Source organism: Diceros bicornis, chromosome 26, assembly GCF_020826845.1.
Source record: "Diceros bicornis minor isolate mBicDic1 chromosome 26, mDicBic1.mat.cur, whole genome shotgun sequence".
Classification (NCBI taxonomy): domain Eukaryota; kingdom Metazoa; phylum Chordata; class Mammalia; order Perissodactyla; family Rhinocerotidae; genus Diceros; species Diceros bicornis.
In genome coordinates, this window is record NC_080765.1 from 45,001,239 (window position 1) to 45,027,502 (window position 26,264).

Consider the following 26,264-nt stretch of genomic DNA (forward strand, 5'->3'; position numbering starts at 1 on the left):
ATAGAACAAAGAATCCTAAAACTTATATGGAACAACAAAAGACCCTGAATAGCCAAAAGAATCCTGAGAAAAAAGAACAAAGTTGGAGGTATCACCCTCCCTGATTTCAAAATACACTACAAAGCTATAGTAACCAAAACAGCATGGTACTGGCACAAAAACAGACACACAGATCAACAGAACAGAATCAAGAGCCCAGAAATAAACCCACACATTTATTTTCAACAAGGGAGCTAAGAACATACAATGGAGAAAGGAAAGTCTCTTCAATAAATGGTGTTTGGAAAACTGGACAGCCACATGCAAAAAAATGAAAGTAGACCATTATCTTACACCATACACAAAAATTAACTCAAAATGGATTACACACTTGAATGTAAGACCTGAAACCATGAAACTTCTAGAAGAAAAAATAGGCAGTACGCTCTTCAACATTGGTCTCAGCAACATATTTTCAAGTACTGTGTCTGACCAGTAAGTAAACAAATGGGACTACATCAAACTAAAAAGCTTCTGCATAGCAAAGGAAACCATCAACAAAACAAAAAGACGACCTAACAATTGGGAGAAGATATTTGCAAACCATATACCTGATAAGGGGTTAATCTCCAAAATACACAAAGAACTCATCCATCTCAACAAAAAAAAAAACTAACACAATTAAAAAATGGGCAAAAGACCTGAACAGACATTTCTCCGAAGAAGATATACAGATGGCCAACAGGCACATGAAAAGATGTTCAACACCATTAACTATCAGGGAAATGCAAATCAAAACTACGAGATATCACCTCACACCCATCAGGATGGCTATAATTAACAACACAGGAAACAACAAGTGTTGGAGAGGATGTGGAGATAAGGGAACTCTCATACACTGCTGGTGGGAGTGCAAACTGGTGCTGCCACTACAGAAAACAGTATGGAAATTCCTCAAAAAATTAAGGATAGAACTACCATATGATCCAGCTATTCCACTGCTGGGTATTTATCCAAAGAACATGAAAAGAGAAATGCGTAAAGATACATGCACCCCTGTGTTCATTGCAGCATTATTCACAATAGCCAAGACTTGGAAGCAACCTAAGTGCCCATCAAGGGACGAATGGATAAAGAAGATGTGGTATGTATACACAATGGAATACTACTCAGCCATAAGAAACGATGAAATCCAGCCATTTGTGACAACATGGATGGACATTGAAGGTATTATGTTAAGTGAAATAAGTCAGAGGGAGAAAGTCAAATACCGTATGATCTCACTCATAAGTAGAAGAGAAAAACAACAAAAAACAAACATATACAGATATTGGATTGGTGGTTATCAGAGGGGAAGCAGGGAGGAAGGAGGGTGAAAGGGATGATTAGGCACATGTGTGTGGTGATGGATTGTAATTAGTCTTTGGGTGGTGAACATGATGTAATGTATGCAGAAATAGAAGGATAATGATGTACACCTTAAATTTATATAATGTTATAAACCGATGTTACCACAATAAAAAGAAAGAAATAAAGAAAGAAAGAACAGTGAAATTGGCCGGGAACAAGGAGGTGGGGTGAGGTGGGAACAGAATGAGGAATCAAGAGGCCCTGACCGGTGAGAGGCACGGGACAGGATTGAGCTAAGGGGCAGGCCTAACAATGAAGATAAACCCTTCTAATATCTAACACAGTTGCTGGGAAGCAGACCATGGATTAGAGTCTAAAAGGCCACCACTGGGCTTCCAAACACAAGAGGCTTTGTCCACTGTATTCAACAGATTGTCGCCAGGGTCTCTGATTCAGGCAGATATGCTTTACCCCTAAGGGTAAAGCAGGGGCCCTCGACTCCTCAATTACTGAACACCTCTTTCTCTAGGCTGGGCATGGGCTAGGTTCAAAAGCTAAACTGATGGAAAAACAAAGTTCTTGTCCTTAAACAGCTTTTATTGTGTACAGTACAGTTCCCCACCCTCGGCACTATTGACCCTTTAGACCAGATAACTCTCTGTTGTGGGGGCCATCCTGTGCACTGTAGGATGTTTAGACGCATCTCTGGTCTCCACCCCACTAAAGGCCAGGAACACCCTCCCTTCCCCCAAGTCATAACCACCAATAATGTTTTCAGACATTGCCAAATGTCTTCCGGGGGCAAATTTGCTCCCAGGTTGAGCACTACTGGTGTGTGGACTGGAGCAGGGAGCGACACCTGATTAAGTCTATGTCTGCCTAGAACTTGTCAGAGAAGGTTTTGCAGAGCAGGCAACTCTTGTGAGATGGGAGAGGGAGGGAGCAGTGGGAGGGCAGCAGGTCTTAAGGGCAGAGGGAACAGTATATGCAAAGACCCAGAGACACGTGTGTGTGCATACACTTGTCCCTCTGCAGTGAGGAGGAACATGAGATTCTTGGGGAGGGGGTGAGAACACCACAAGCTACAGCCCTGAGGTGACTGGCAGTGATGTCAAGATACTGATGCTTTAGTAAGGGCACCCAACTACCAAAAGTTTTCTCTCAACTGAGATCAGCTGGCTAGCCCAGGGTGACTAAAAATTGTATACTGATTGGGTTTTAATTTTCATTTTGAGAGAATGAAGGGGTGGAATTAGATGATCTCTCAGGCCTAGTTCCAGGGCTAACATTTTATATAAATGTAATTTGTCCTTTTTAGAAACTTGAGGTATAATTTACATATCATAAAACTAACCTGTTTCAATGCTTTATAGTACATGTACTGCAATAATCCAGTTTTAGAACATTTTCATCACCCCAATCATTTTGTTATTCTTAAACCTCCTGGCCTAAGGGAGAAAGAGTAGTAAGGATTCCCTTTGACACCTTAGCAGTCTACATCCACTACTTGCTTCTTGTTGTAGCTTTTCCCTGTCCCTTGGGAGCAGCTGTGTACATTTTCTTTTCCTAAATCAAAGGTGCTTTGATATAAAAAGATCCCTCAATATGTGTGTGCGTGTATTTATTTATTTTGATAAAAGCACTAATTACTTGGAAACCCTCTCCTCACACAAACATGTTCATACTCTCACTTCACATGTCCTTTGTTATGAATAGCCAGGAATTGTGGGAAGAATATCAAGGGATTTATATTCCAACAAACTTTTGCCTTGAAATTCTTGTGGATCACTCATCTTTATTAAAGAAGTGTGTGTGTGATAAAGATTATCTGGTATGACAGCCAATGCATAACTATAGAATTTACCCCAGAACATATTTAGAGAATAAATAAAGCAGCAGAGGGAAGATTTAACATCAAGGTGGGGCACCGGCAGGATCGTCCTGATTCTCCCTCAGTAGTTACTCCCCACTCTCCAACTGAGACCCTGGGTTCTCTGTGACCCAACACCCAGACCTGGATCTCTTCACCCTGTCACTGTGCATGGTCAGGTCCTTGGTCAGCTTCTTCTGGGACCCCTCACCAGCCAAATGTCTACCATCATTCCTCACAGACTGCTTGCTTTCCTTGTAGGTCACGCAGGCAGTCTTTGTGATTTACATGCAAGTAAGGGGAAGGAGAAATACAAACGCCTTCCTTCTGAACAGAAAGCACGAAGCTCTGCTTTCACTCCCCGTGGTGGAGTCTGTGATGCTGGTGAAGGTTTGAGCTCTGGCGAAAGCTTTTCCCACACTGGCCACACTGATACGGTTTCTCTCCAGTGTGGATCCTCTGGTGCAGTTTCAGGGTTGACTGCCGCCCAAAGCAGTTTCCACACTCGCCGCACGTGTAGGGTCTCTCCCCCGTGTGGACTCGCTTGTGTCTTTTCAGCTCTGAATTCCATGTGAAGCTTTTCCCACAGTCATCACATTTGTAAGGTTTCCTTACTGAGCGGGTCAGCTGGTGGCCACGACGTTGCACATGACTGCTCAGACTTCTTTTACTTCCTTTGCCTTTCCTCAGCTCTCTGTGTGTGTGGCTCTTTAGGGGGCTACTGATGTATTCCAGTTCCCTGCAATGTCTCTGGTAGTGAGCAAACGGCTTTTGGGCATTTGGAGGGCTGACCTGCCTCCGTGACAAGCGGGGTTCATTCATATTCGTCCCCCTCGGTTCAGGACTCTGGAGACCATTCCCTTTGGCTCTGCCAGCTGACAATGCACAGGGCTTTGCTCCTTTAGCCCCCTCCTGTTGCGGGTTTTCCTTGTTGTCACTTTTCATTCTGGTGGCCTCTATAATTAGAAAGAATATGTTTCATTTTCTGGGCTTCGAAGAAAGAACCTCAGCAAAAGAGTTATGAAATATACTGCAAGTTTTCTCAAAGTGTGGTCCTCCACTGGCAACTTGCGTTAGACTCATCTAGGGCACTTGTTAAACAAAAAGGCTGCCCTCGCATCCCCATGGCTGCTGAGTTGGAATCTCTGTGGGTGTGACCTGGAAATCTGCAGTTAACAGGCTCCTGAGATGATTCTGATTTATATTAAAGTTAGGAACCAGGTTCTTCAATTCCCTTTAGGGAAAGGTTTAGGAAAGGAGAAATAGGGAAAAGCAAACCCATCAGACCTGAGTATCAACTAAGGAATGAAAAGAAAGAAGAGAGTTGAAATTTCAACACTGCAAATAGACTCTCACTTCCATGGACAGTGAATGACCACCACCGTCTCTTCAAATAATGGTAAATCCAGTGAATGTGGTGTTTTCTTTCATGACAATGTTGACGGCATTTGTGTTTGGAAACTGTAATATGGGCTAGACATGTATCCTAATTACAGAAACTCCCCAACTTCTGACCATCAGGAGTGAGGATCAGGATGGAAGTGAGCTGGAATGGCCTGTGGGCAAGTCAGATGATCTAGAGCTGTGCTATCCCATAGGATTCCTGCCGTGCAGGAAATTAGTGTGTGTCTGCACGCACGCGCGCGAGCTATGCAATACAGCAGCCACTAGGTATATGTGGCTACTGAGTACTTGAAATGCAGCTAGTGTGACTGAAAACTGAATTTTAAATTTTGTTTAATTTTAATTAACTTAAATTCAGATTTAAATAAGCATCCCATACAATTATGGTCAATTGCTTTTCAACAAGGTTGTCAAAACAATTCAATGGGGAAAGAATAGTCTTTTCAATAAATGGTGCTGGGACAACTGGATTTCCACGTGCAAAAGAATGAGGCTGGACCCCTACCTCACAACACATACAAAAATTAACTCTAAATGGATCAAAGACCTAAATGTAAGAGCTGAAAGAATGAGGTTGGACCCCTACCTCACAACATATACAAAAATTAACTCAATATGGATCAAAGACCTAAATGTAAGAGCTGAACTAATCCCTCTTTGAACAAAACATAGGTGTAAATCCCTCTGACTTTGGATTAGGTAATGGTATTTCAGATGGCACCAAAAACACAAGGTGACATAGAAAAAATAGATAAACTAGACTCCATCAAAATTAAAAACATTTGTACTTCAAAGGATACTATTAAGAAAGGGAAAAAACAACCCACAGAATGGGAGAAAATATTTGCAAATTATATATAAGGGTCTAGTATCCAGAATATATAAAGAACTCTCACAACAACAATAAAAAACTAACCCAATTTAAAAATGAGCAAAGGATCTGAATAGACATTTCTCCAAAGAAGATGTACAATTGGCCAATAAGTACATGAAAAGATGCTCAACATCATTAGTCATTAGGGAAATAACTCAAAACCTCCATGAGATACCACATCACGTCTAACAGGATGGCTATAATCAAAAAAACTGAAAATAGTAAGTAAGCAAGTATGTGGAGAAATTAGAAGCCTCACAGACTGTTGGCAGGAATGTAAAATGGTGCAAGCCGCCTTGAAACAGAGTCTGGGATTTCCTCAAAAGGTTAAACATAGAGCTACGGTATGACCCAGCAATTCCATTTCTAGGTACATACCCAAGAGAAATGAAAACACGTGTCCACACAAAAACTTGTACACAAATGTTCAGAGCAGCATTATTGATAACAGCCAAAAAGTGGAAACAACCCAAATGTCCATCAACTGATGAATAAACAAAATGTCCGTATAATGGAATATTATTCAACCATAAAAAGGAATGAAGTATTGACACATACTACAACATGGATGAACCTTGAAAACATGTTAAGTGAAAGAAGCCAGTCACAAAAGATGATGTGGTGTATGATTCTGGACAATGAAATGTCCAGAATAGGCAAATCCAGAGACAGAAAGTAGACAGTGGTTGCCAGGGCTGGAGAGGAAGGGATGGAGAGTGACTGCTAATGGGTTTCTCTTTGAGGTCATAAAAATATTCAGGAATTAGATAGTGGTGATGGTTGCACAAGTGTGTGAACATACTAAAAACTGGTGAACTGTACACTTTAAAAGGGTGAATTCTATAGTGTGTGAATTATATCTCAATAAATAAAATTTAAACAGCCACATGCGGCTAGTGGCAACTGTATTGGACAGTGCAGCTCTGAAGGAAGGCACTGTTGGATCTTAGAGATGAGGAACATGAGAATCTACCCTCTTGGGAATCAAATGAAAGGAGATGGAGACTGCACACACACCCAGCTGCCTCTACTGAGGCAGGAGAAGGGAGTGTGTGTGGTCTACTTTCTTCAGGACCATGAAGGACATAGGTCATGGGGCAGGACCTCAGCCAGGGTCACAATGCTTTTCTACTGGACGCCCCAGGTCTTCTCCATCCCTGAGTTCTGAGAATAATCAAACCAAAGTGTTTCACTGAATGTAGCAAATCTTAAGGAATTAAGGCTCTAGTCTTCTTGTAAACTTCTTCTCTAACCTGCTGACTATATCCTGTACTCACATCACCAAGACTGGCCAAATCGTTACTGTCATTCAGTGTTAGAGATCACAGGACTGTGAGAGCAGGGCCAGCAATTACAATGGCATTGTACCAGAGATAGATAAGGAAATGGACGCAAGGGTTTAAAGCACAGACAATGTCACAGGAAGAGGAAGAGGCAGAAAATAATATGGAATGGAGCTTTTTCTCAGTGACAACATTCTTGAGGCCCTTCTAAACATAGGAGCATTTTAAGTGACGAAACTCAGCCACAGCTTGCATGGAAGTTCATCAGCGGTCACATATGGATATGTTTTCACTGTAAGAAGCTCTGAAAGGGACAGAAAAAGTAGGCACTAGAATAATCCTGTTGTGCACTGGATTGTCAAATAGTCATTAACATAAAATGATAAAAACATACTTTATATGTATAGCATGGCTACCATTCTAATTAGTGAAATTTGTTAGGGAATAAAGATCTACTATTACATTCAACATTCCAAAAAAATAGCTAGTTTATGGCTTTTCAGAACCATGAGATGCTTTGATGGAGATAAACGACTGATGAGAGGGAGAGAAGAGGCACACAGTGTTTACCTGTTCCAACCAATTTGGGGGTTGGTTCCCGAAGGAGTGGGGATTTTTCCCAATGATCAGGGCTCAGCTGGTCCTGAGATCCTGCCTGTGAAGGCTCCTCCAGTGAGCTCTCTCTGGGATATCTCCTAGGAGTTTGCAGTTGAAAGTTTGGCAGTTCCTGTTCTCCAAGCTGAGATCCAGTTTTCTCCAGGAGCACCTTCTGCCCCTGCATACAAACGGCCACCTAGGAACAAACCCCATGCATTAGAGAATAACCTGAGGCTGACTGAGGGCAGCTTGACCTCTCACTGCTCTGTAATGATACCTTTACCCTGGGAATTCCTGATAACAGCCTGGAGGTCAACTTTGATAGAGACCACTGAAACTCTCAAAGGAAGCAAAGGGAAGGACATACAGCATGACCAGAACGGGGCTGCTTCAAATCAGCCTATACTTCCTGAGAGGATGCCCCTAAAGCTTGGGCTTTTCTCTAGGCCTGGAGTCAAAGCCATCAGAGAGCAGGCACAAATATCAGTGTCAGTTATGACACTGGCCCAGCAGATTCCCACCCTCTGCCCACCACCTCCCTACTTCTGCTGGATACAGGCCCTGTAGGATCAGGAAGCAGTACGGCGGAGGCCGTTAAAAACCACCCTTACCTAATAAATTGTTCTGCCCAAGGCTCTCCTGGTAAGGAGATCCCAGTAGTAGTAAGGCTCTAAGAGGACTGTCCCATCCCTGTTCCCTAACTGCTTCTATTTCCCAAAGCACATGGTTGTCTGCTTCCTGCCTAGGCCCCAACTGGGGTCTGACTTGGGGGTGGGGATTGGAAGGAATACTGGCCAACTGAGCTGTAACTTCCTGATCCAGAGGCAATATGCAAGACACTTCACTGGAACAAGGTCCAATGAAGTTCCCCCCAAACCAAATTCCTAACCCACAGGATGACCCTGTCTGCTAAGAATCCTGATTGCAGGAAAACTTCAAGAGGAATGGACAGGGGTGGGGGGGGGTGAGGAACCTATTAGCAAACATTCAAGAACTTTACTTGATTCTCCACTTCCTCACTGGAGGGCCCCTGGCTGGGTTTTCTAAAAACCTGTTACATTTCCCTGGCAGAGGGGTTCCCAAACAGAGGCCAGAATCAATGTTTGAAGCCATCTGGTCCATTTCCAGACTCTCTCTAACTAGGGAGGGATCCATAGACCAAACACTATCCAGATGAAAAAGAAATTCTGGGGACCACGAGAAAGGACTCGCCTTACCCACTGCTTTGGTCTCTTGGCTGCTCTGTGAAAATCTTCTACCAGGGTCACAATCTCCTTGCTGCTCATTGGACATTGATGCCTGACCCGAGCCTGGATCTCCGGAGGGAGGATGTTCAGAAACTGTTCCAGCACCAGCAGCTCCAAAATCTGCTCCTTGGTGTGCACCTCGGGCTGCAGCCACTGATGGCAGAGCTGTCGAAGCTGGGAGAGTGCCTCTTGGGGTCCAGACACCTCTTGATAACAAAACCGTCTAAAGCTCTGGCGAGAGAGCTCAGGATCAGGGCAGTCTTTTTGAAGAGCAGGCCCCCGTTTCTCTTCTAGCTTTGTTATTATGTGTCTCTCTTGCTTGGAGGAAGCCTGAATGTGGGACTGCGAGCTCAAAGTTATCTCCATCTTAGCCGCCATTTTGGGGCTCAGGAGACAGCTTCTCTTTCCTTGTAAACAACTCAAACCTTCGGGATCATGGCCCTGGAAAATGCTAGAAAGATGCTAGAAAGGAAGCTCCTCTGAGGATGTTGGAGAGGACACGATGAAGACAGGGCCTTCTGATTCGCTAGCCCTGACCCCAAACACCTAAAGACAACACAGTCCTTGGGAGTGGGAAGAGTTTGTCTTTCCGCCAATTTCTTGAACTGTCTTGCAAAGCAGAAAAGTCATAACGTCCTAAAAGGAAATCGGGGGAAATACTGCTTTTATTTCAGCGATAAGCACACGAGGTCTCAGAGGAAATGCGCAATACGACCTAACAGGCTGCCAGGAACCCCTAGGAAAAGTTCCAGTTGTCATACAGTTAGCCCGCACCAACTCTCCCGCATCTTGCTTAGACCAACCTGGAGCATCTCGCCGGGAGCTACAGGGTGAGCCTAGGGGGTCACGGCGACGCCGTGGGCTGGGAGTCAGCGAAAGCCTCCTGCTCCCGAGCGAGGTAGACGGAGGGAGGCTCCGCAGGCCCAGCTGCTCCGGCCTCCGAGGGTGCTCCGCTCCGGCTCCGCGCCCCAGCTGGCCCAGGCTTCGCGAAGCTGCGGCACTGCGGCGCGCGGCTCAACTTCGTGGTCAGGTGCGAGCCGCGGCAGGCGCCTGCCACGGCAGCGTCCCCGACAGCCCCGCACCCCACGCCCACCTGCAGCGCACTTACCTCTCTGGGGAACGGGACCCGGAACCCAGGAGTCAGGGCTGGGGGCGGCGCCGAAGCCGCTCGTGGAGGACACTCCCACTGGCTGCCGAGGAACTACGCCGCGGGAGGGCCCGCCTCCTCCCCAGAGGGATTGGCTCCTCGAGGGCGTTCTCTTTCGTCTATTGGCTGCTGCTTCTGTCGCTGCTGGAGAGGAACGGCGCCAGCCGTCGTAGTGCACCCCGGGAGTTGTAGTCCGCTGGCACGGCTTGGGTGCATGCGCAGTGGGCAGACTAGCGCGGGGACTTGCGACGCTGACTTCCGCCCGCGGCTGAGCGAGCTTACCCGAGTCACGAGCGCGCGCTTTCGGTAAGTGCTCTGCTTCCTCGCGACCGGGGGCTCGGGGCCGGACCCCACGCCGGCCTGGCAGCCCCTTGCCGCAGGGAGTCTTTTCAGGGCGGTTGGGCAAGGGCCGGGCGCCCTTCGCACGCTCCGCGGTCACCTTCCTGCGCCCCGGCCCTTCGTCCCGGTGCCTCTGGCCCACCGGAGACGGCCAGGCCGCGTCCCGATCCCTGTGGCCGAGCCCAGACTCCCTCTGGCCTGTGGCCCTGCTTGTCCCATCCCCTTGTCGCTGCACTGGGAGCCTGCGGACTTGTTTCCCTCTCTACTAAAGCCACAGTACCTAAGCCTAGCGCTGACTGCGCTGGGAGTACTCAGTGCATACTTGCCGAGTGAAAAGTCAGTCAGCCCGACCCCCATTCTCATCCTGCTTTCCGCTGAGTGTTTGGGTCAGCGCCAGAGAGAAACACATTTCTGAGACGCCAGCATTTTAAAATTAACTATGAATGGGATGTTCAGGATCAAGAGGACTGCAGGCTCCGCCTTCTGCATGAAACTAGGATAGCATTAAATTATTTTTCAACCAGATAAGGTGCAGGATGTACGAAAATGTGTAAGGCAAGGGGGACAGGTTCTAATCCTGGCCTTGCTGCTGAGGACCTGTGCTCTGACCTGCGTTTTTGTTAAAGAGGACCGCTAACAGTTATGCCTTTGATCTCTATCTCTAGCCACTCCAGCCATTGAAATGTAAAAGGAATATAAATGAAAGTGGTTCGTGTGCTTTGGAAGAAAGGCAACCTGAATCCCTTTCTTTAAAAATAATTTTTTTACCCCTGTAAACAGGCTCACCCTTTTGATGGAGGAGTGCACTGGAGAGTGGGACGTAACTGCAGATAGCTCCAGTCTTCCATCCTCCCAATTCAGCTATTCCCAGGAAATTTGGAACTTCTCCCACCCTACCTGTATGTAAAGTCTCACAGGAGAATTCCATCAGGCCCAGCCTATGTCAGATGCCCATTCCTGGGATAGGGGGAAGGGTACTGTAATGAACAGCCTCACCAGACCCCATGGAATAGAGAGGGGCTCTTTCACAAAGGAAGAAGATGCTGTGCTCAGAAGTGGGGAGGGAATACTGGAAGATAAAAGCATACAGGAGACCAAAACAATCGTTTACATTCACATTGTATATGTGGTGGTGGTGGTAAGGAAGAGGGTGTAATAATGGCGAAGAGGAGAATGTAATAGTGGTGAAGAGGGTATTCGAGAGGCACATATATGCTATTTTCTCCTTAAGAGAAAGTGGTAATTGGGAAGGTGGGTGCAGGCCTCTTGAGGGTAGAGGAGAACAGGGATAGGACCCTGCATGTGAGGCCCATGAGAAGGAACAGCTGGCTACACTGTGAGGAGTAGTTTGGGGAATTCTTCAGCAGATACAGGAATTTGGCTGGGGAGAAAACTATGTTTTTTGATATTTCTAGTGCTTTGGATCCTCGGCTTGGATTATAGAGGCAGTAAAGGAAAAGGACAGAAATAAATTACAGGGAGCAGAGTGAAGAAATATGGGATAGTTTTATGCTGCCTTTTTCCAACCTCTTCACCTCTCTTCAAAGTTGAGCCTTTTTCAGCTGTGAGTCTGCACACCTGTGACACTCTCATGTTTCTGATTCCGGAAAGACACTCCTGTCACTGGTATCCGGGAGAACCACTTCCCAGTGATATGAGAAGAGATAGAATCTGATCCCGAGGGTGGAAGTGGCAACCAGTGAGCCAGTTCGTTGAAGTAAATGATGGCTGCAACAAGGAGCCCCCAGGCAGACCCATCCCCAAGCAAGGACTGCACACAGGGACAGAAATCAGCCCTTCATAGCAAAAGGCCTGACTATGAAGCTTCCCGCCAGCGCTTCAGGCAGTTCTGCTACCAGGAGGTAGCTGGCCCCCATGAAGCTTTTAACAAACTCTGGGAACTCTGTTGTCAGTGGCTGAGGCCTAAGACACACTCAAAAGAGCAAATTCTGGAGCTGTTGGTTTTGGAGCAGTTTCTGACCATCTTGCCAGAGGAGATCCGGACCTGGGTGAGGGAGCAGTGTCCAGAAAATGGCGAGGAAGCTGTGGCTCTGGTTGAGGATGTACAGAGAGCGCCTGGGCAACAGGTGAGAAAAGGAAGGCAGAACCTTGTGGTTTTGGTTATGAAGAAATTGGGGTGAGGAGCACAGGAATCCACTTACTGGTGAGGCGCTCTTTTCAGAAATGCATGGTGGTATATGCACCAGAAAGTATTAGCTGTCTTGGGTTGGCCCTGTGCCCTTAGTCTATGGGAAGAATTTCTCATTTGCTGAAATAACTTGGACATTCATATAGTCAGTGAATGTTTAGAGTCCATAATTAAAGTGGTAAAAACACTCAGAAAAGTTCTCCAAAAAAGGCCAGGGAAAGGACAACTATTCTTTACTCAGAGGATCAGGAAAATTAGAGATGTTGGTGAATTAACATCTAATATTTCTTGCTAGAAGATTCCTTGAGGGCAGAGTGCCATGTGTTGTACACTAAACAAAGTTTTATTAGAGCTGGTCCTTGCTGCCTGGATAAAGTGGTCAGTCTAGGACATGGTGAGTTTCCCAAAATATCCACTCGTGGAGGTAGTGGGGCAAGGCCTCTCCAAGGGAACATTTGAGCTGAGATGTGAAGGAAAAGAAGGAGCCAGTTGTGTCAAGAGCTGGGAGGGCTGAGGGCACAGCACCCTCCAAGAGCCTCAGGTGGGAGAGGACTTGGCTGATGTTTGAGAAAGAAGTGGGGACTTGTGGCTGGAGCTTCAGGATCAAGGAGAAGAGTGGTATGAGAGAAGATGAGAGAGGAAGGCAGTGGCCACTTTATGCTGGGCCTTACAGGCTGCAAAGAGGAGTTTGGCTTTTATTCTACATGCAGTGGGAAGCCGCTGAATGGTGTTAACATGGATGGATGTGATCTTACATTTTACAAGATCTACTGGATTCCGTGTAGAGAGAGAATGGGTTAGAGGATCCAGGAGCAGAGAAGATGCAGGGTGGCAGTTAAAAGGCAATGACCACAGTCCAATCCAGACAGAGGATAGTGTCCTGGACCAGGCTGGAGGGTGCGGAGAGGGAGAGAAGAGGATCGATGCAAGGGATCTTTTGAAGATAGAACTGGCTGGACTCGGTGATGCATTGGATTTGAGGGGAGAGGAAATGGCAGTAGTGCTGAGATCACAGGAGCTCTCTAAAGAGAAAGCTGATGTTCTCACTTTCAACACGTGTACACTACTTTTAGCACTTCTGGTGTATCGGGCTCTGTGCTAGGTGCTTTCATGTCAATAATCTTACTTGAGACGAAGTGATTGAGACCAAATTCTGTTCATTTTTATTTTATTACATTGGCCCTGAGAATATTTCTCTTCTGCTTCCTTATGTCTCATATCACTTTTTAATGCCACTCTTAGGGGTTGTAAAGTCCAGCTTAAGCAGGAATTTATAGTGACAGATGATAGGGTCTGTTCCGGGTCCTGGATTCTGGGAAAGACTTGAGAGTGCTCTTTGAGGAGACGGCCCCTTTAAGAGGAGCCAGAGAATCACTGAGATCCCACCTGAAACAGAGGGTTCATCCAGAGGAATGAAATTTGAAGGGGTCACGGAGCTCACGCCATAAACCATGTGAACAGTCAGAAGGTAAGCAGAAGCCTCTGCCCTCAGCTGAGGTGGGGGAGGAACAATCATCTATTGGAAATGCAGTCTGCCCCTTGGTTCCAGATTATGCCTTTGAAATATAGGCAAAAGACAAGATTTCAAATTTTAGTTGATGGTAATAGCACGTGAAATAGGGGTGGAGATCATTTATGTGTTAGCCTAATTCTCTTTTATTTCAATTTAATTCTATTCCTTTTGAATCAGGCATATTAAAGAGGAACATGTTTACCCTCACCTTCTGCATAGCAGTTCTTCATATACTTAAAGACATTAAACCCCCTTTCCCATCCAGCTTAAGTTCTTCCAGAACAGATTTCTATTATTTTTGCTTTTTTTCCAAAGTTGTATTTGTTATTTATACTGGTCCTAAGTATTTTAGAAAAATTTTTTAATTAAAACAATTTTTTTAAATTGAAGTGACATTCACATAACATAAAATTAGCCATTTTCAAGTGAATGATTCAGTTGCATTTAGTACATTCACAATATTGTACAATCAGCACCTCTGTCTAGTTCCAAAACATTTTCATCATCGCAAAGGGAAACCCTGTACCCATTAAGCAGTTTCTCGTCATTCTCTCTCTGTGGATTTGCCTGTTCTGGACATTAATTCTACAATATGTGACCTTTCGTGTCTAGCTTCTCACTTAGTGTGTTTCAAGCCTATATCACCACTTTGTTCCTTTTTATGGCTAATATTCCATTGCATGGCCAAACCAAGGCTCTATCTTTAGAGGTCTCTTTCTGTGAAGCACTTTGGCTGCATACATTTCTAGATAGTCTAACGGCCACTGCTGCCTTTTTTCCTTAACTGAAAGCTGCCATTACAGGTTGCTAAGTAATTTTTAAAACGCAGCTCATCTTTATATAACTCAAATCCTAGAGGAAAACTTTTTGTCTTCATGCTGTTTAAATTGGTAAGCTTCTGTTGATGACATGAAAAATAATGTGAGTTTTATTTGCTTTTTTTTTTTTTTGCTGAAGGAGATTCGGCCTGAGCTAACATCTGTGCCAATCTTCCTCTATTTTTCAGTATATGGCCCACCACCAGAGCATGGCTGGTAACAGAGTGGTGTAGGTCTGCGCCTGGGAAAGTGTAGCGTGCTGAACTTAACCACTAGGCCACTGGGGCTGGCCCTTGCTTTTGTAATTTTTGAGTGAGGTAAATACTCTATCAATATATTTGTAAACTTTGCCACTTAGCATTTATTTCCTTTTTCCTTGGGAACGTCTATGCTCTGTGGTATGTGATTTCTGTGGCTTTAAGGTCTAAGTAAATGGGGCAGGACTCAGTGTGTTCCAGGTGCTGCTCCCTCTGCTCACCGGGCCCATAGGCTGCTCAGATCCCAAGTGTTATAACCTCACAGAACTCTGAGTGTCCCTTGAAGTTCACCAAAATGAACCATTTCCTTTGTAGGACTCTTGAAGTTTGGGGATCTTGGAAAGAATATATTATCGTGGTCTGAGGAAAAATAAAAGGTTTGAGTTACTGTGGTATTTGTAACAGTACTATGTTTATCTCTGGGTGTTGGGGCCATGAGAGATTCCTTCTGAATATTCTATTAAAAATTTTTTTTTTCTATAATGTGCACATATTTCTTTAGAATGAAAAAAAAACTTTTTTCTTTTTCTTAAAGCTATTATGCCAAGAAGAATCTCGTGAAAGGAGCTTCTCAACACACGGAGAGGTCATTGGCTATGGCAGTGGTCCTCAAACTTCAGTGTGCTACAGACTCATCTGGGGGGGCGTGTTCAAACAGATTCCCAGGCCTCACCGCCAGCATTTCCTATTCAGTAGATCTGAGGTGGGGCCCGGGAATATGCATCTCTGACTGGTTCCCAGATGCTACTGCTGCTGTCCCAGGGACCCCACTCAGAAACGCTCCTCTGTGGCTGTGGTAGAAGCTGTACTCTAACAGAGGCTGTTTCTCTCCCAGCCTGGCTTACTCCGCAGGCTCCTAGGAACCTTCCCCAGAAGAGGGGCCTTCAAGACCAGGAGACAGGTGCTGTGCTCTGGATAGAAGGGGCCCAGGTGAGCTGTGGTTGACACCTTTTGTATCTTGAAGTTCCCATGTCACCTTGCACTCACTGTCACCCTAAAACCCCTACTTTTCCAGAGATGCTAGAAAGATGCCTCACGTGGTCCATTGAGCTTCTCTTGGCTTGTTTTCTTTTTTTTTTTTAAAGATTTTATTTATTTATTTTTTTCCCCCCAAAGCCCCAGTAGATAGTTGTATGTCATAGTTGCACATCCTTCTAGTTGCTGTATGTGGGACGCGGCCTCAGCATGGCTGGAGAATCGGTGCGTCGGTGCGCGCCCGGGATCCGAACCTGGGCCACCAGCAGCGGAGCGCGCGCACTTAACCGCTAAGCCACGGGGCCGGCCCCTTGGCTTGTTTTCTTATTCTGTCTACTCTGCCATCATCACATGGGTCCTTACTCACTCTGATCCTTGCCTCGGAGGCTTGACCTCCCTCTCCTTTGCCCAGCCCCTGATCTGATGACTGTGGTCCTGTCTAGCCCCACCCCAGGCTAGAGCAGGGCTATTTTATCAGTAGCAGCAGACTCCGGTGTCTTTACAGGGACCAATCATGTGTGAGGACAGCGCCATATCCCTCTGTCAGGAAGGACAGACGCACTGTGGCCCTGCACAGAGGGCCCTCTACAGGGGTGTTACGCAGAAGAATGACAGATACGTCTCGCTGGGTAAGGATCTGCATTCCCTTTAGGTCCAGAATAGATGTGTTCAGTCGTTCAGAGAGAAAGAGAGACTGAAAGAATCTAAGAAGGAAGGAGACACACAGAGGCAGTGGGGAGCCTGTTAGGTAGAGGGAAAGAAGGAAATAAACAGGAAAATACTGAGAGTAGGCAAGAGACACAGAGATAGGAAGAGACAGACACTGTGACAGAGACAGAGAGAGACACAGAGACTGAAAGAAAGGGAAAGCGAGAGAGTCAGAGGGCTCACGACAGGGATGGACAGCATGTGTGACAGTGAGCAAGAACAAGGGAGAGGGCATGAGACTGAAAGCAATGGGGACAGAGAGTGCAGGGAGATAAGGGATAGAGGGGGAGGGGAGACAGAGAGACAGCAAGAGAAACACAGCACAGGAGACAGACAGAAGCCATAGACTGGGAGGAACAGATGAGAGATGAATGAACGTGTGCTCACACACACAGCTGTGCTATGTCCTGAGTGGCAGAGGAGATTAAAAAACAAAACAACCTGGGGCCGGCCCCGAAGTGTAGCAGTTGCGTGTGCGCGCTTCGCTGCTGGCGACCCAGGTTCGGATCCCGGGTGCGCACCAATGCACCACTTGTCAGGCCACGCTGTGGCGGCGTTCCATATAAAGTGGAGGAAGATGGGCACAGATGTTAGCCCAGGGCCAGTCTTACTCAGCAAAAAGAGGAGGATTGGCATGGATGTTAGCTTAGGGCTGATCTTCCTCACACACACACACACACAAAACAAAAAACAACCTGACTGTGACAGTCTACTTCTGCGCCCAGGCCCTTCGGGAGGCACCAAGAGCCCTTTTTCAATAATCTCAGGACTGATCTCTTGCCTTCCTCAAATGAGTTCTGTCCCATCTGAGCTGCTGCTCCTCGGTGCAGCCTCCCTGAATGTCAGAGTCACAGACAGATGCTCTGCAGCTGGCTTGGGCCTTGATGTCTCCTCCCTGCTTCTTCACTTGTAGGGTTTCCCAGTCATGGTCCACATGTCATCTCTGGGCTGGATCAGAAAGAACACTAGGGACCTGTACCCCCCATATTCACAGCTACAGAGCAAGGAAGAGTTTTGAGTTGCACAAGTGAGACTGGAATGGAAGCCGATGAGACGCCAGCAGAGGGGGAAGAAAAAATCAGGGTGACGTGAAACAGCTGGCCTCGGCAGACGGGAAAGCGGCAGGCATGCCTTGGGCTGCTGAGAAAGCCAGGACTTTCCTGTGTGTTCTCAGTGAGCCTCGGTTTTATGAGAAACTCCAGGTGCACCAATAAAGCAGCCAGCTATGCGGGGAAGTCACTGAGCTATTGTGTTAACAAGGTTTCCACCAGACTCTGGAGCAGTGTTGAACCAAGTTCAGAAGCCTCTGGGCCAGTTCCTGTCGAGCGAGGCAAAGCCACAACCCAGAGCACTGTGCCTTTCAGGAAGAATGGGAGCTCTGCTGGCCTCACAGGTCTTCTCCAGTTCTCCCAGGACCTTGGCAGATGGGGCTGTTGAGGCCAAAGGGCCAGGTCAAGGCCCATGGAAATGGAAAGAGTTGGGGTACAGGGACATGGTGGAGGGCTCAGATAGCTACCTGTCCGACAGCAGGCAGCCAGTCGAGGAAAGTGGGAGCCCTGGCACCTACAGCCTGCTCCAGAGCCACCTGAGTGAGGACCTCTCTGCACATGTGTTCTGGTACTGATCACCTATAAGCAAACTTCCCCTCACGGGGCCATGTTTTCCAGCTCTGAATCGAAGATGGTTCCTGTTCCTTCACTGTATGGGTACATTGGGATAAAGGCTATAGTGGGTACCAGTGTGAAGCCATTTATTTGGCCATGTGCAGGTTACACAGAGGGAAAAGTAGTACCTAAACTTTTATGTTGTCTGGATAACCCAGGGAGTTTTCTTTTGAGTTTTGAAATTGGAAAGCCAAAGCCAGGTGTGTTTCTGTCATGAAAGTAGTGAATTGTCTGGCTAGGTGCTATATCTAGATTTTGTCACTAGAACAGAAAAGAATGAAGGTGACATTAGTCTGGGGAATGAGTGCTGTATTCTCTATGGAAAGTGGGTGATGTCCTAGCAGGTGCCGTTGTGTGAATTCAAGAGGCTGTCATTTTAGTCTAGTTAACAGGTTCCATTGCAGCTGCAGGACAATGGAGCAGAATAAGAGTGATCAAGACTGCAGGGGCAGAGGGTGGGTTGCAGTTTTTGTTTGAGTTGTCAGAGTAGTCCTCATTGAGAAAATGACATTGGAACAAAGACTTGAAGGAGGAGAAGGAACAAGCCATGTGGCTCTCTGGGGGAAGAGTGTAACACACAGAGGGATGGCCAGTGCAAAGGCTCTGAGGCTGGAGCGAGTCTAGGCAAGGAGGCTAGTGTGACTAGTGCAGATTGAGAGAGGATGAGAGCAATAAACAAGATCAGAGTCATGTCACATGGGGCAGTGCTATTGAAAGTGACATGAACTGAAATGGAGAGGAAGCGTTTAGAAATTTCATCACTGTACATCACTGTACTATCCAACTGCATGTTTATTATATTTCTAAAAATAATAAAAAAAAACCCTGGTTCTTCGCAGATAATTTGAGAAGCACTGTTTCAGGCCTTGTGGCCCTACATATAGAACTTTGTAAGGACTTGGACTTTTTCTGAGTGAAATGGGGTGGCTTTGCAAGGTTTCTGAGCAGAGGAGTAACACTTTCAAAAGGATCACTTTGAGTATTTCAATGTATTTTGCCCTTTACCTAAACATTTGTTTGTGTCTCCTTTTTGTTACACAGATTTTCATAGGACTGTGGCCTCCTTGAAGGCAGAATCCATGTCATGTTGATACTTGCATTTCTCAGTGGCATAGTAGGTGCTCATACATGTTAGTTGAATTGAGTGAAGGAGGTGGCCCACTTTGACAGCTGGGTTGAAAATAGACTGTAGGAGGTCAAGAGTAGAATCAAGAAGACTGGATAGGTGGCTACAGCAGTTATCCAGGTTTGAGATGATGGCTCAGAGCAGAGTGGAGGAGAGAGGGTGATGAGAAGGGGCTGCTGCGTGCCCTTTGGAGCATCATGACCAGATGTTATCAGAACCCACTTGCCGGGACAGCTCTAGACAAATGAGCCCTCACTGACCGGCCCAGACAGGCACCCCTTTGAGGAGTGTGTGCAGTGGTCTGGAGCAACTAGCCATCTTGTCTGCTCCATTCAGACGTTTACTTCTTATTCTCAGCTTGGGATAGTAAGTGCTGTAAGTTAGTTTCTTGCATCTACACTGATGATAGGAGATATAAACAGTCGGGGATGGGTCAGATCAGGAGGTACTCGGGCATCAGAGGTGGCAGTAGGCAGAAGTATCCTATAACCAGCTCTTCTCTCCTCTGACTCTTTGCTTCCCTCCGAGTCTCGCCTGTTCACCATGTCCTCTTATGTGGCCGTAGGCCCTCAGGGATTCCCACAACCGGAGGCAGGCAAGCACTACCCTTATCGTGAGTCATATAGCAGGGGAAATGAGTGGGATTCAGGATAAAGAGAAATAAAAAAGGCAGCTTTATGTCTGCAACTCCTTCTCAGCTAAAGAGGATGTCTTTTCCACTACACTGAAAGTTTTTGTTTTAGGAAAAAAGCCCACAGTGAGATATGTTCCCAGGAATGACAGCAGCCAGTTGTGGCATAGTTTGAGAAACTAGGATGTAAGTTCTTGGGCTGCTAAAAGCCTGCACTGTGGTATCTGGTCCTCTCTGATCTGATTGCTGTGTTTCTTGTGCCCTGGCAGCAGGTGTGCACTGGGGCTATGAAGAGACCAAGACACTTCTGGCCGTTCTCAGTAATTCTGAGTTTCATGAAAAACCCCAGACCCGTGAGCAGATCATCCAGATCTACAGGGCTGCAGCAGAACAAGTGCAGGAGCATGGCTTTCTGCGGACCACAGAGCAATGTCGCACTAAGGTCAAAATCCTACAGTCGCATTACCGCAAAGTGAGGAGAGGCCATGTGCCTGAGCCTTGTATCTTTCATGAGGAAATGGATGCCCTTTCAAGCTCCTGGGCCTCTGCAGCAACTGTGGCAAGTGATGCTGTTCCTGGCCAAGAGGGAAGTGATATGGAGGCTGGAGAGCTGAGTCTGCAGAACAGGGAACCCACAGAGATTGGAGAAGGTACCACTGTGGGTGCTGCAGCAGGGGATGAAAAGGACTTCAGGGATCCTGGCCAGGAAGTTAGCAGATTTGACCTGTCAGTCCTGTTCCCAAACAGACTTGGTAAGACTCTTGGCTCTGACAGTCAAAGGATGCAAAGTCCACTTAGAGACCATTAGCCTGGCAATGAAGAGGGAGCCATTTCTGCTCCTGGCCTTGTGATCATCTTGGTGTTGACTTGATACAGGCCAGGGAGTCTTGGTTTTCATGGTGTTTGAAGATTCTTTCCCTTGCTCTTTAGACTCCAATTTTGCCTTTGCCAGCCTCTTTCACAGAGTCCATGTCATTTTTTCCCATGGAGTTCCACATACTTTGCTTCCTTAGATTGCCACTTAGGCCTCCAGCCCAGACTCTCTCTCCTTCCCTCCTCCTCCAGCACTGATCCTCCTTTCATGACCTAAAGCTGCACTTGCTAGCTACTCAGCAACTTGCTTTCTTCATGTTTGAGCTGGCCATTCAGGGTGGCCTTTTGTTTTTCTGTTCACAGAAACTTGGCCATTGAAGTATTGAGGATACATGTACAGACAGATTGACAGATGACACAGAACTTGACTCTGTTTCAGTTTTATCATTGTGTCGGATCATCCAAAACGAAATAGGAGAAAAGTTGGTGGAGTTAGGGTATATTTGCCTGTGACCACAAATTTGGACCTTAAAAATATTGCAATTGGAAAGAGAAACTTAGGCTTTTAATTAGCAGAAGACTAAATCACATGAAGAAATCCAATTAGGATTTCTTCTTAATGTAGTTCAATTGTAACTCTTTTCTCATTCCATTTGTTTCCTCTTCTCCAGTCCATTGTATTTCTGTTCTTTCAGATTTTGAGATCAAGAATGAGATTAAAAAGAAGAATCTGAAATGGGATGATTCAGAGGAAGCAGACATGAACAAGGCTTTACAGAGAAAGTCTAGTGAAGTTTTTTGGCACTCTGAGCTAAAAAGAGGCTGGAAGGGTGAGCCAATGTCAAGAAGGCAACATAGATGTTCTCCAGGGGAGAGTGAGGAGAAACCCCCATCCCAGGAGAGGATGAGTCACCAGAGACTTCCTACTTGGAAGAAGGCCTGTGCACATCTCCTGTGTGGGAGAAAGTGCTCTCAGAGTTCTCCTTCTCACCACCAGCCAGCTCCTGAACTGGAAAAAACTTCTCAATGTCACGAATGTGGGAAAAGCTTTAGCCGAGGTTCTTATCTTGTTCGGCATCAGAGAGTCCACACAGGAGAGAAGCCTCACAAGTGCAGTGAATGTGGGAAGGGCTTTAGTGAGCGCTCCAACCTCACGGCACACCTAAGAACTCACACAGGAGAGAGACCCTATCGGTGTGGGGAATGTGGGAAAAGCTTCAACCAGAGCTCCAGCCTCGTTGTCCACCAGAGGACACACACTGGGGAGAAGCCTTATCAGTGCACTGTCTGTGGAAAGAGATTCAACAACAGTTCCCAGTTTAGCGCCCACCGGCGAGTCCACACTGGGGAGAGCCCGTACAAGTGTGTGCAGTGTGGGAAAACCTTCAACAACAGCTCTCACTTCAGGGCCCACCAGAAAACCCACACTGGGGAAAAGCCTTACAAGTGTTCTCACTGTGCAAAAAGCTTCACCAAGAACTCTGCCCTCACCCGCCATTGGGGGGTACACATGAAAGAGATACATCACAGGAAGGAGGAGAGATGCCATGAGTGTGTAGGAAACCTGACAGATTAATTCTTTAGGTCAACATATGTTCCTTAGAGTTTCCTTCTGCTTATGGAGAGTTCTACTAGCCAATCCCTGGCTTAGCAGTAGAGTCATTGAAAACCAGGTAAGCACTTAAGAACCCTGCCCAGCAGTAAGAATCAGGATAAGAATGATGAACTCTTTCTAGCTCTGCCCTCAACTCCAAAGTCCTGTCTCACTGGACTTCAGTTTTGCTTAAAGGTAAGAAGGCTTTAGGATCCATAAGTCCTGCGAGGAAACCAGGGTATCTTTCTTCTGAACAGACAGTGGGTGGCCAGTGGCCTGAAAAGTGTTTCTGGGCCATGCCAGGGAAGGATTTGTTTCTCATGGTGGGAAGCAACACCTAGAAGGTAACAGCCTGGATCTATACTAAATCAATAATTGACCTTTATGCCCCTACTGTTATGTACTACTGCTACCTTCAGGGAAGATCACTACTCTGGAACCCAGCCACCACCAAAATGGGAACAAAGGAGAGGAAGGATAGGTTAAGCCAGTGGGTAATATTAAATCTAAGCGACTTATCTTAGAGCAAGTGTAACATGTAGGTTAATCTTTGTAAGATTTCTCATCTTAGCATCACCCCCACCCCAGTTCCTGGTTTCTTGTCTCTTACAGTAAATGGTTTCTACAAGTTCATAAGCATTACTATTTCTGCTGAAAATAAAAGTGTTTCTCCCTCCACTTCCCTGGCCTTTGGTTGTAATTTTCTCCAGTAGAAACACACTCATGCAGAAGCCTGCAGGGTCCTGAAGGGGATCTAAGTGTAGAACCTGCTTCAAGGCAGTAGGACATGCAGAGAAGGAATAAGGGGTAGGAAATGGGGAGAGGAGGAATAGAATTGGGTTGGGAAGAGTTAGAGCTGTCACTAAGAAGGGAGATCACAGGAGTAAGGAAAATACAGGGGCTACTGGAGGCTCTGATTGTAGGTGAAAGGAAGGGTGGGTGTGAGGAGCACCAAGAACGGAATTTAAAACTTGCTGATTCCAATCAAGGGCATATTTAAGCTTCTGTAAAATCACCATGGGTAAAAAGTGTTAAAAGATGGGTATGTTGTCCATGGTTCTTGGCCTCTGCGTACAGGGTGTTACTACCTTAACTAAACTATGGTAAAAAGCAAGTGTCACGGTCTCTGCTTGAGCCTTTTTGAGGAATTAAATATGAGCAAAGGAGAATGTACATTGTACCTCAGCCAAATTTTTTTTTTTTTACTTTTGGAGAAGAAGGAGAAGCAAAGGCAGGATGTAAGAATATACTTCAGTGTTTCCTCAGGTTGAGCCTTGCCTGGGCTATTCTACATACACTGTTCTGGAGTGTGGCCCTACGACAAGCTATGCAGGCCAGTTCCCAGCATCACATACTTACTTCTGCTCTACACAGAGGAAAGAATAACGTTTTTGAAACGCTTGGGCAAAGGCGGAGAGGTGGGCTTGAATGTGACCTGTTTGGGTCAGCCTGACATCACTGGAGATTCACGGTGGGGAAGAGGGAGACAGCCCCGGGGGTGGATCGATTACTGAAGGGCTTTGGATACCAATTCAGATAAGTTGGATTTGATAAATGAGGTGAGCTAGTGAAAGTCAATGGAAATGTAAGGAAGTAGAGGTACTCAATGAGGCCTCACTAGCAGGTTCCTACCACTCTTGGGTCGGCTGGGGTTGGGGCAGGGGACTGGGATGCAACTGTTGAACTCTGCATTTTTATGTTGCCTCCACCCTCCAGACTGCTTTATCCTCTAATCCACTAGGTAGGAAAAGGAACACAGAGTACTAAAGCCCCCAAACGTTGCTTGTCAGCTAGTCTGGATGGACTGGAGTAGACAGGTAAGAACTGTAGAATGCATTTATACATTCATAAAGGAAATATTTGATTGCTTATAATTTACCTGGTTTTGTAGTAGGAGCCAAATACAAAGGAGTGAACTAAGTAGACACTGTATCTTCCAAAACCAGCCTCATCGGACTCCTCGGAAGTACAGGTTTCCCCTGCTATCTGAAAGTTTGCTTTATAGCACTTCCCTTTTACAAAAGACCTATATCAGTACCTCTTTTTGCTAACCAAAAGAAATCTGAAGAGGATTTTCGCTTCTGCGAAAAAAGGCAAAAAGCAAAAATAGCGTTCAGTGTTTGTTTTGCAGCGAGCTGTTACAGTGGCTAAGCAGTCAAGCATACTGTCTTATTTCAAGCCTGAAACATCAGGCATGGTGGACAAGTAACCTTGACCTTCCGCTGGAGGCAAGCAGACATAGGTGTAGATGTTAGTGATGGATTCAGACGGCAATGAGATGTTAATAGACGACCCTCTTCCTCTCTCTCCTACACCCCGGTCTCCTCTGTACCTCCCACTACTCCAACCTCTGACAGCTGAGCCTAACACACCAGCATCACCACCACCACTTCTCAGCCTTCCAATGTGCTCACCCTCTTCCCGATTCTGGTAAGTGAAACTACATTGTACGTACATTATTTCTACTTTATACAGGCTGTGTATTTATCATATCATTCCTGCTTTCACTATGTTAGTCTTATTTTAGGTTTTATGTGTTATTTATATGATTTGGTAGGTTATTTTTTGGGTCTGGGAACGCTCAAAAATTTTTCTCATATAAATTAATGGTATTTGCCTCTTCGCTTTGACCTGTCTTGGCTTACGAAAGGTTTCATAGCAACAATCTTACTTTCGGATAGCAGGGGAAACCTGTACCAGCACCAGTCAGGCAGCACCCCTCCAAGATCTGAGTCCCAGGTCTGCAGGACCTCTCTTGCAAGCTTCCCAATTATGATAAACCCAACATTTTCCCTATGTGCCCCCAACCCCACATGTGGTAGCTGCTTCCTACGGTTGATATGTTACCTTAGTGTCTGCCTCCCATTGCCTAATGCAGCCTGATCACCACACTAACCAGTTGAGAATGAGTTTGAAGTACATATACAAGAGGCAGCACCCTAAAGTCTATAGATTTCCTCTGATGTGTAACATTACCCTCCTGGTTTGGTTCAGTCCTTCATATATCCATTAAAAAGCCAGTTAGTCTTCCCCCTATAAATCAAATACTGGGGCTCTCCATATAGTTTCTATACCTCCCTTTCTCACTGAAACATTTTAACTAACTGATACAATTCTTCAATTGACACTATTCCTTTTTCTCAGGGATTCCTAACCACTTCCTACAGGCTGGATCAGATCTTCTCACAACCCAGAGAAGCAGGGCAAAGCCTACAGATTGTCATCCTTGTCACACATCTACTGTAGATTCTCAGCCTAAGGTGGTGGATGGATGGTCACAATCAAAACAAGAGCTGGGCCCCTGAAGCCTCCTTAGCCCACTTTCCTTTTTGCCAGCTCTTCTAATGCCTCTCCTATGAGGAGACCAGCTTACCAGTCAGTTTGGGAACAGCCCAGGACTTCTGGGATCCTGGGCTAGAGTGTAGCCATTTCATCGCTCACTTCATCACATGCAAATGCTCACTTTCACCATTATCAGTTCCAGCCTCCTTGCAGTCCTGCTGCTCATCTTTGGCTTGACTTTGCGGTAGAGACAAAGAGAAGGACTGAGCGTTCTTTACTTGTGGAGAACACAGAACTCTAGCAACTACCCTCACGACTCCTTGTAGTAGGGTATTTAGCCTGAAAGATTTTGAACTTGGTGCTGCCCTGCTCTGGTATCTGGAGGAAGCTGTGCTCCTGAAGCTGCTCAGGCATTCCCCATATACTTGGGCATTCTAGTGGCACCTCTGGAGTTTTTCATAAATTTGGGATTTACAGAGAATTGTAAGTAAAGTCTGAGTTTCCTGGTAGCCCCCTACGTACCTGCTATGATAGATTAAGTGACTTGCATACTGACTAAAGTGAAAGAGCTGGATTTTGAACATGGGTCAAATCAATTCTAAAGCCTTTAATTACTTCAGTCTGTCATTCTCGACAGTCTTTCT

General features: G+C 46.1%; 2 protein-coding genes across 4 annotated transcripts; one reads left to right on the plus strand and one right to left on the minus strand.

The window, feature by feature from the left end:
* Window positions 1-2,754: 2,754 nt before the first annotated feature.
* Window positions 2,755-9,764, minus strand: ZNF174 (zinc finger protein 174). Of its 3 annotated transcripts, none has more exons than XM_058570193.1 (5): window positions 9,713-9,764; window positions 8,575-9,240; window positions 7,331-7,553; window positions 6,999-7,064; window positions 2,755-4,155 (listed from the first exon to the last, which is right to left on the minus strand). In XM_058570193.1, the coding sequence occupies exons 2-5, from the start codon at window positions 8,980-8,982 to the stop codon at window positions 3,554-3,556; spliced, it is 1,299 nt and encodes a 432-aa protein (XP_058426176.1). In that variant the 5' UTR covers window positions 8,983-9,240; window positions 9,713-9,764; the 3' UTR covers window positions 2,755-3,553. The 3 variants fall into 3 exon arrangements, with proteins under 3 accessions (XP_058426176.1, XP_058426175.1, XP_058426177.1); XM_058570192.1 differs by lacking the exon at window positions 9,713-9,764 and adding an exon at window positions 9,408-9,666; XM_058570194.1 differs by lacking the exons at window positions 6,999-7,064; window positions 9,713-9,764 and adding an exon at window positions 9,408-9,664 and having other exon boundaries at window positions 2,759-4,155.
* Window positions 9,765-10,074: 310 nt separating this feature from the next.
* ZSCAN32 (zinc finger and SCAN domain containing 32) lies at window positions 10,075-23,016 on the plus strand. The gene is given in 6 exon segments (XM_058570201.1): window positions 10,075-12,177; window positions 13,530-13,707; window positions 15,663-15,757; window positions 16,308-16,431; window positions 20,201-20,683; window positions 21,440-23,016. Coding segments are annotated over 6 exon segments (2,127 nt in total). The 5' UTR covers window positions 10,075-11,811; the 3' UTR covers window positions 22,321-23,016.
* The last annotated feature ends 3,248 nt before the right edge of the window (window positions 23,017-26,264 follow it).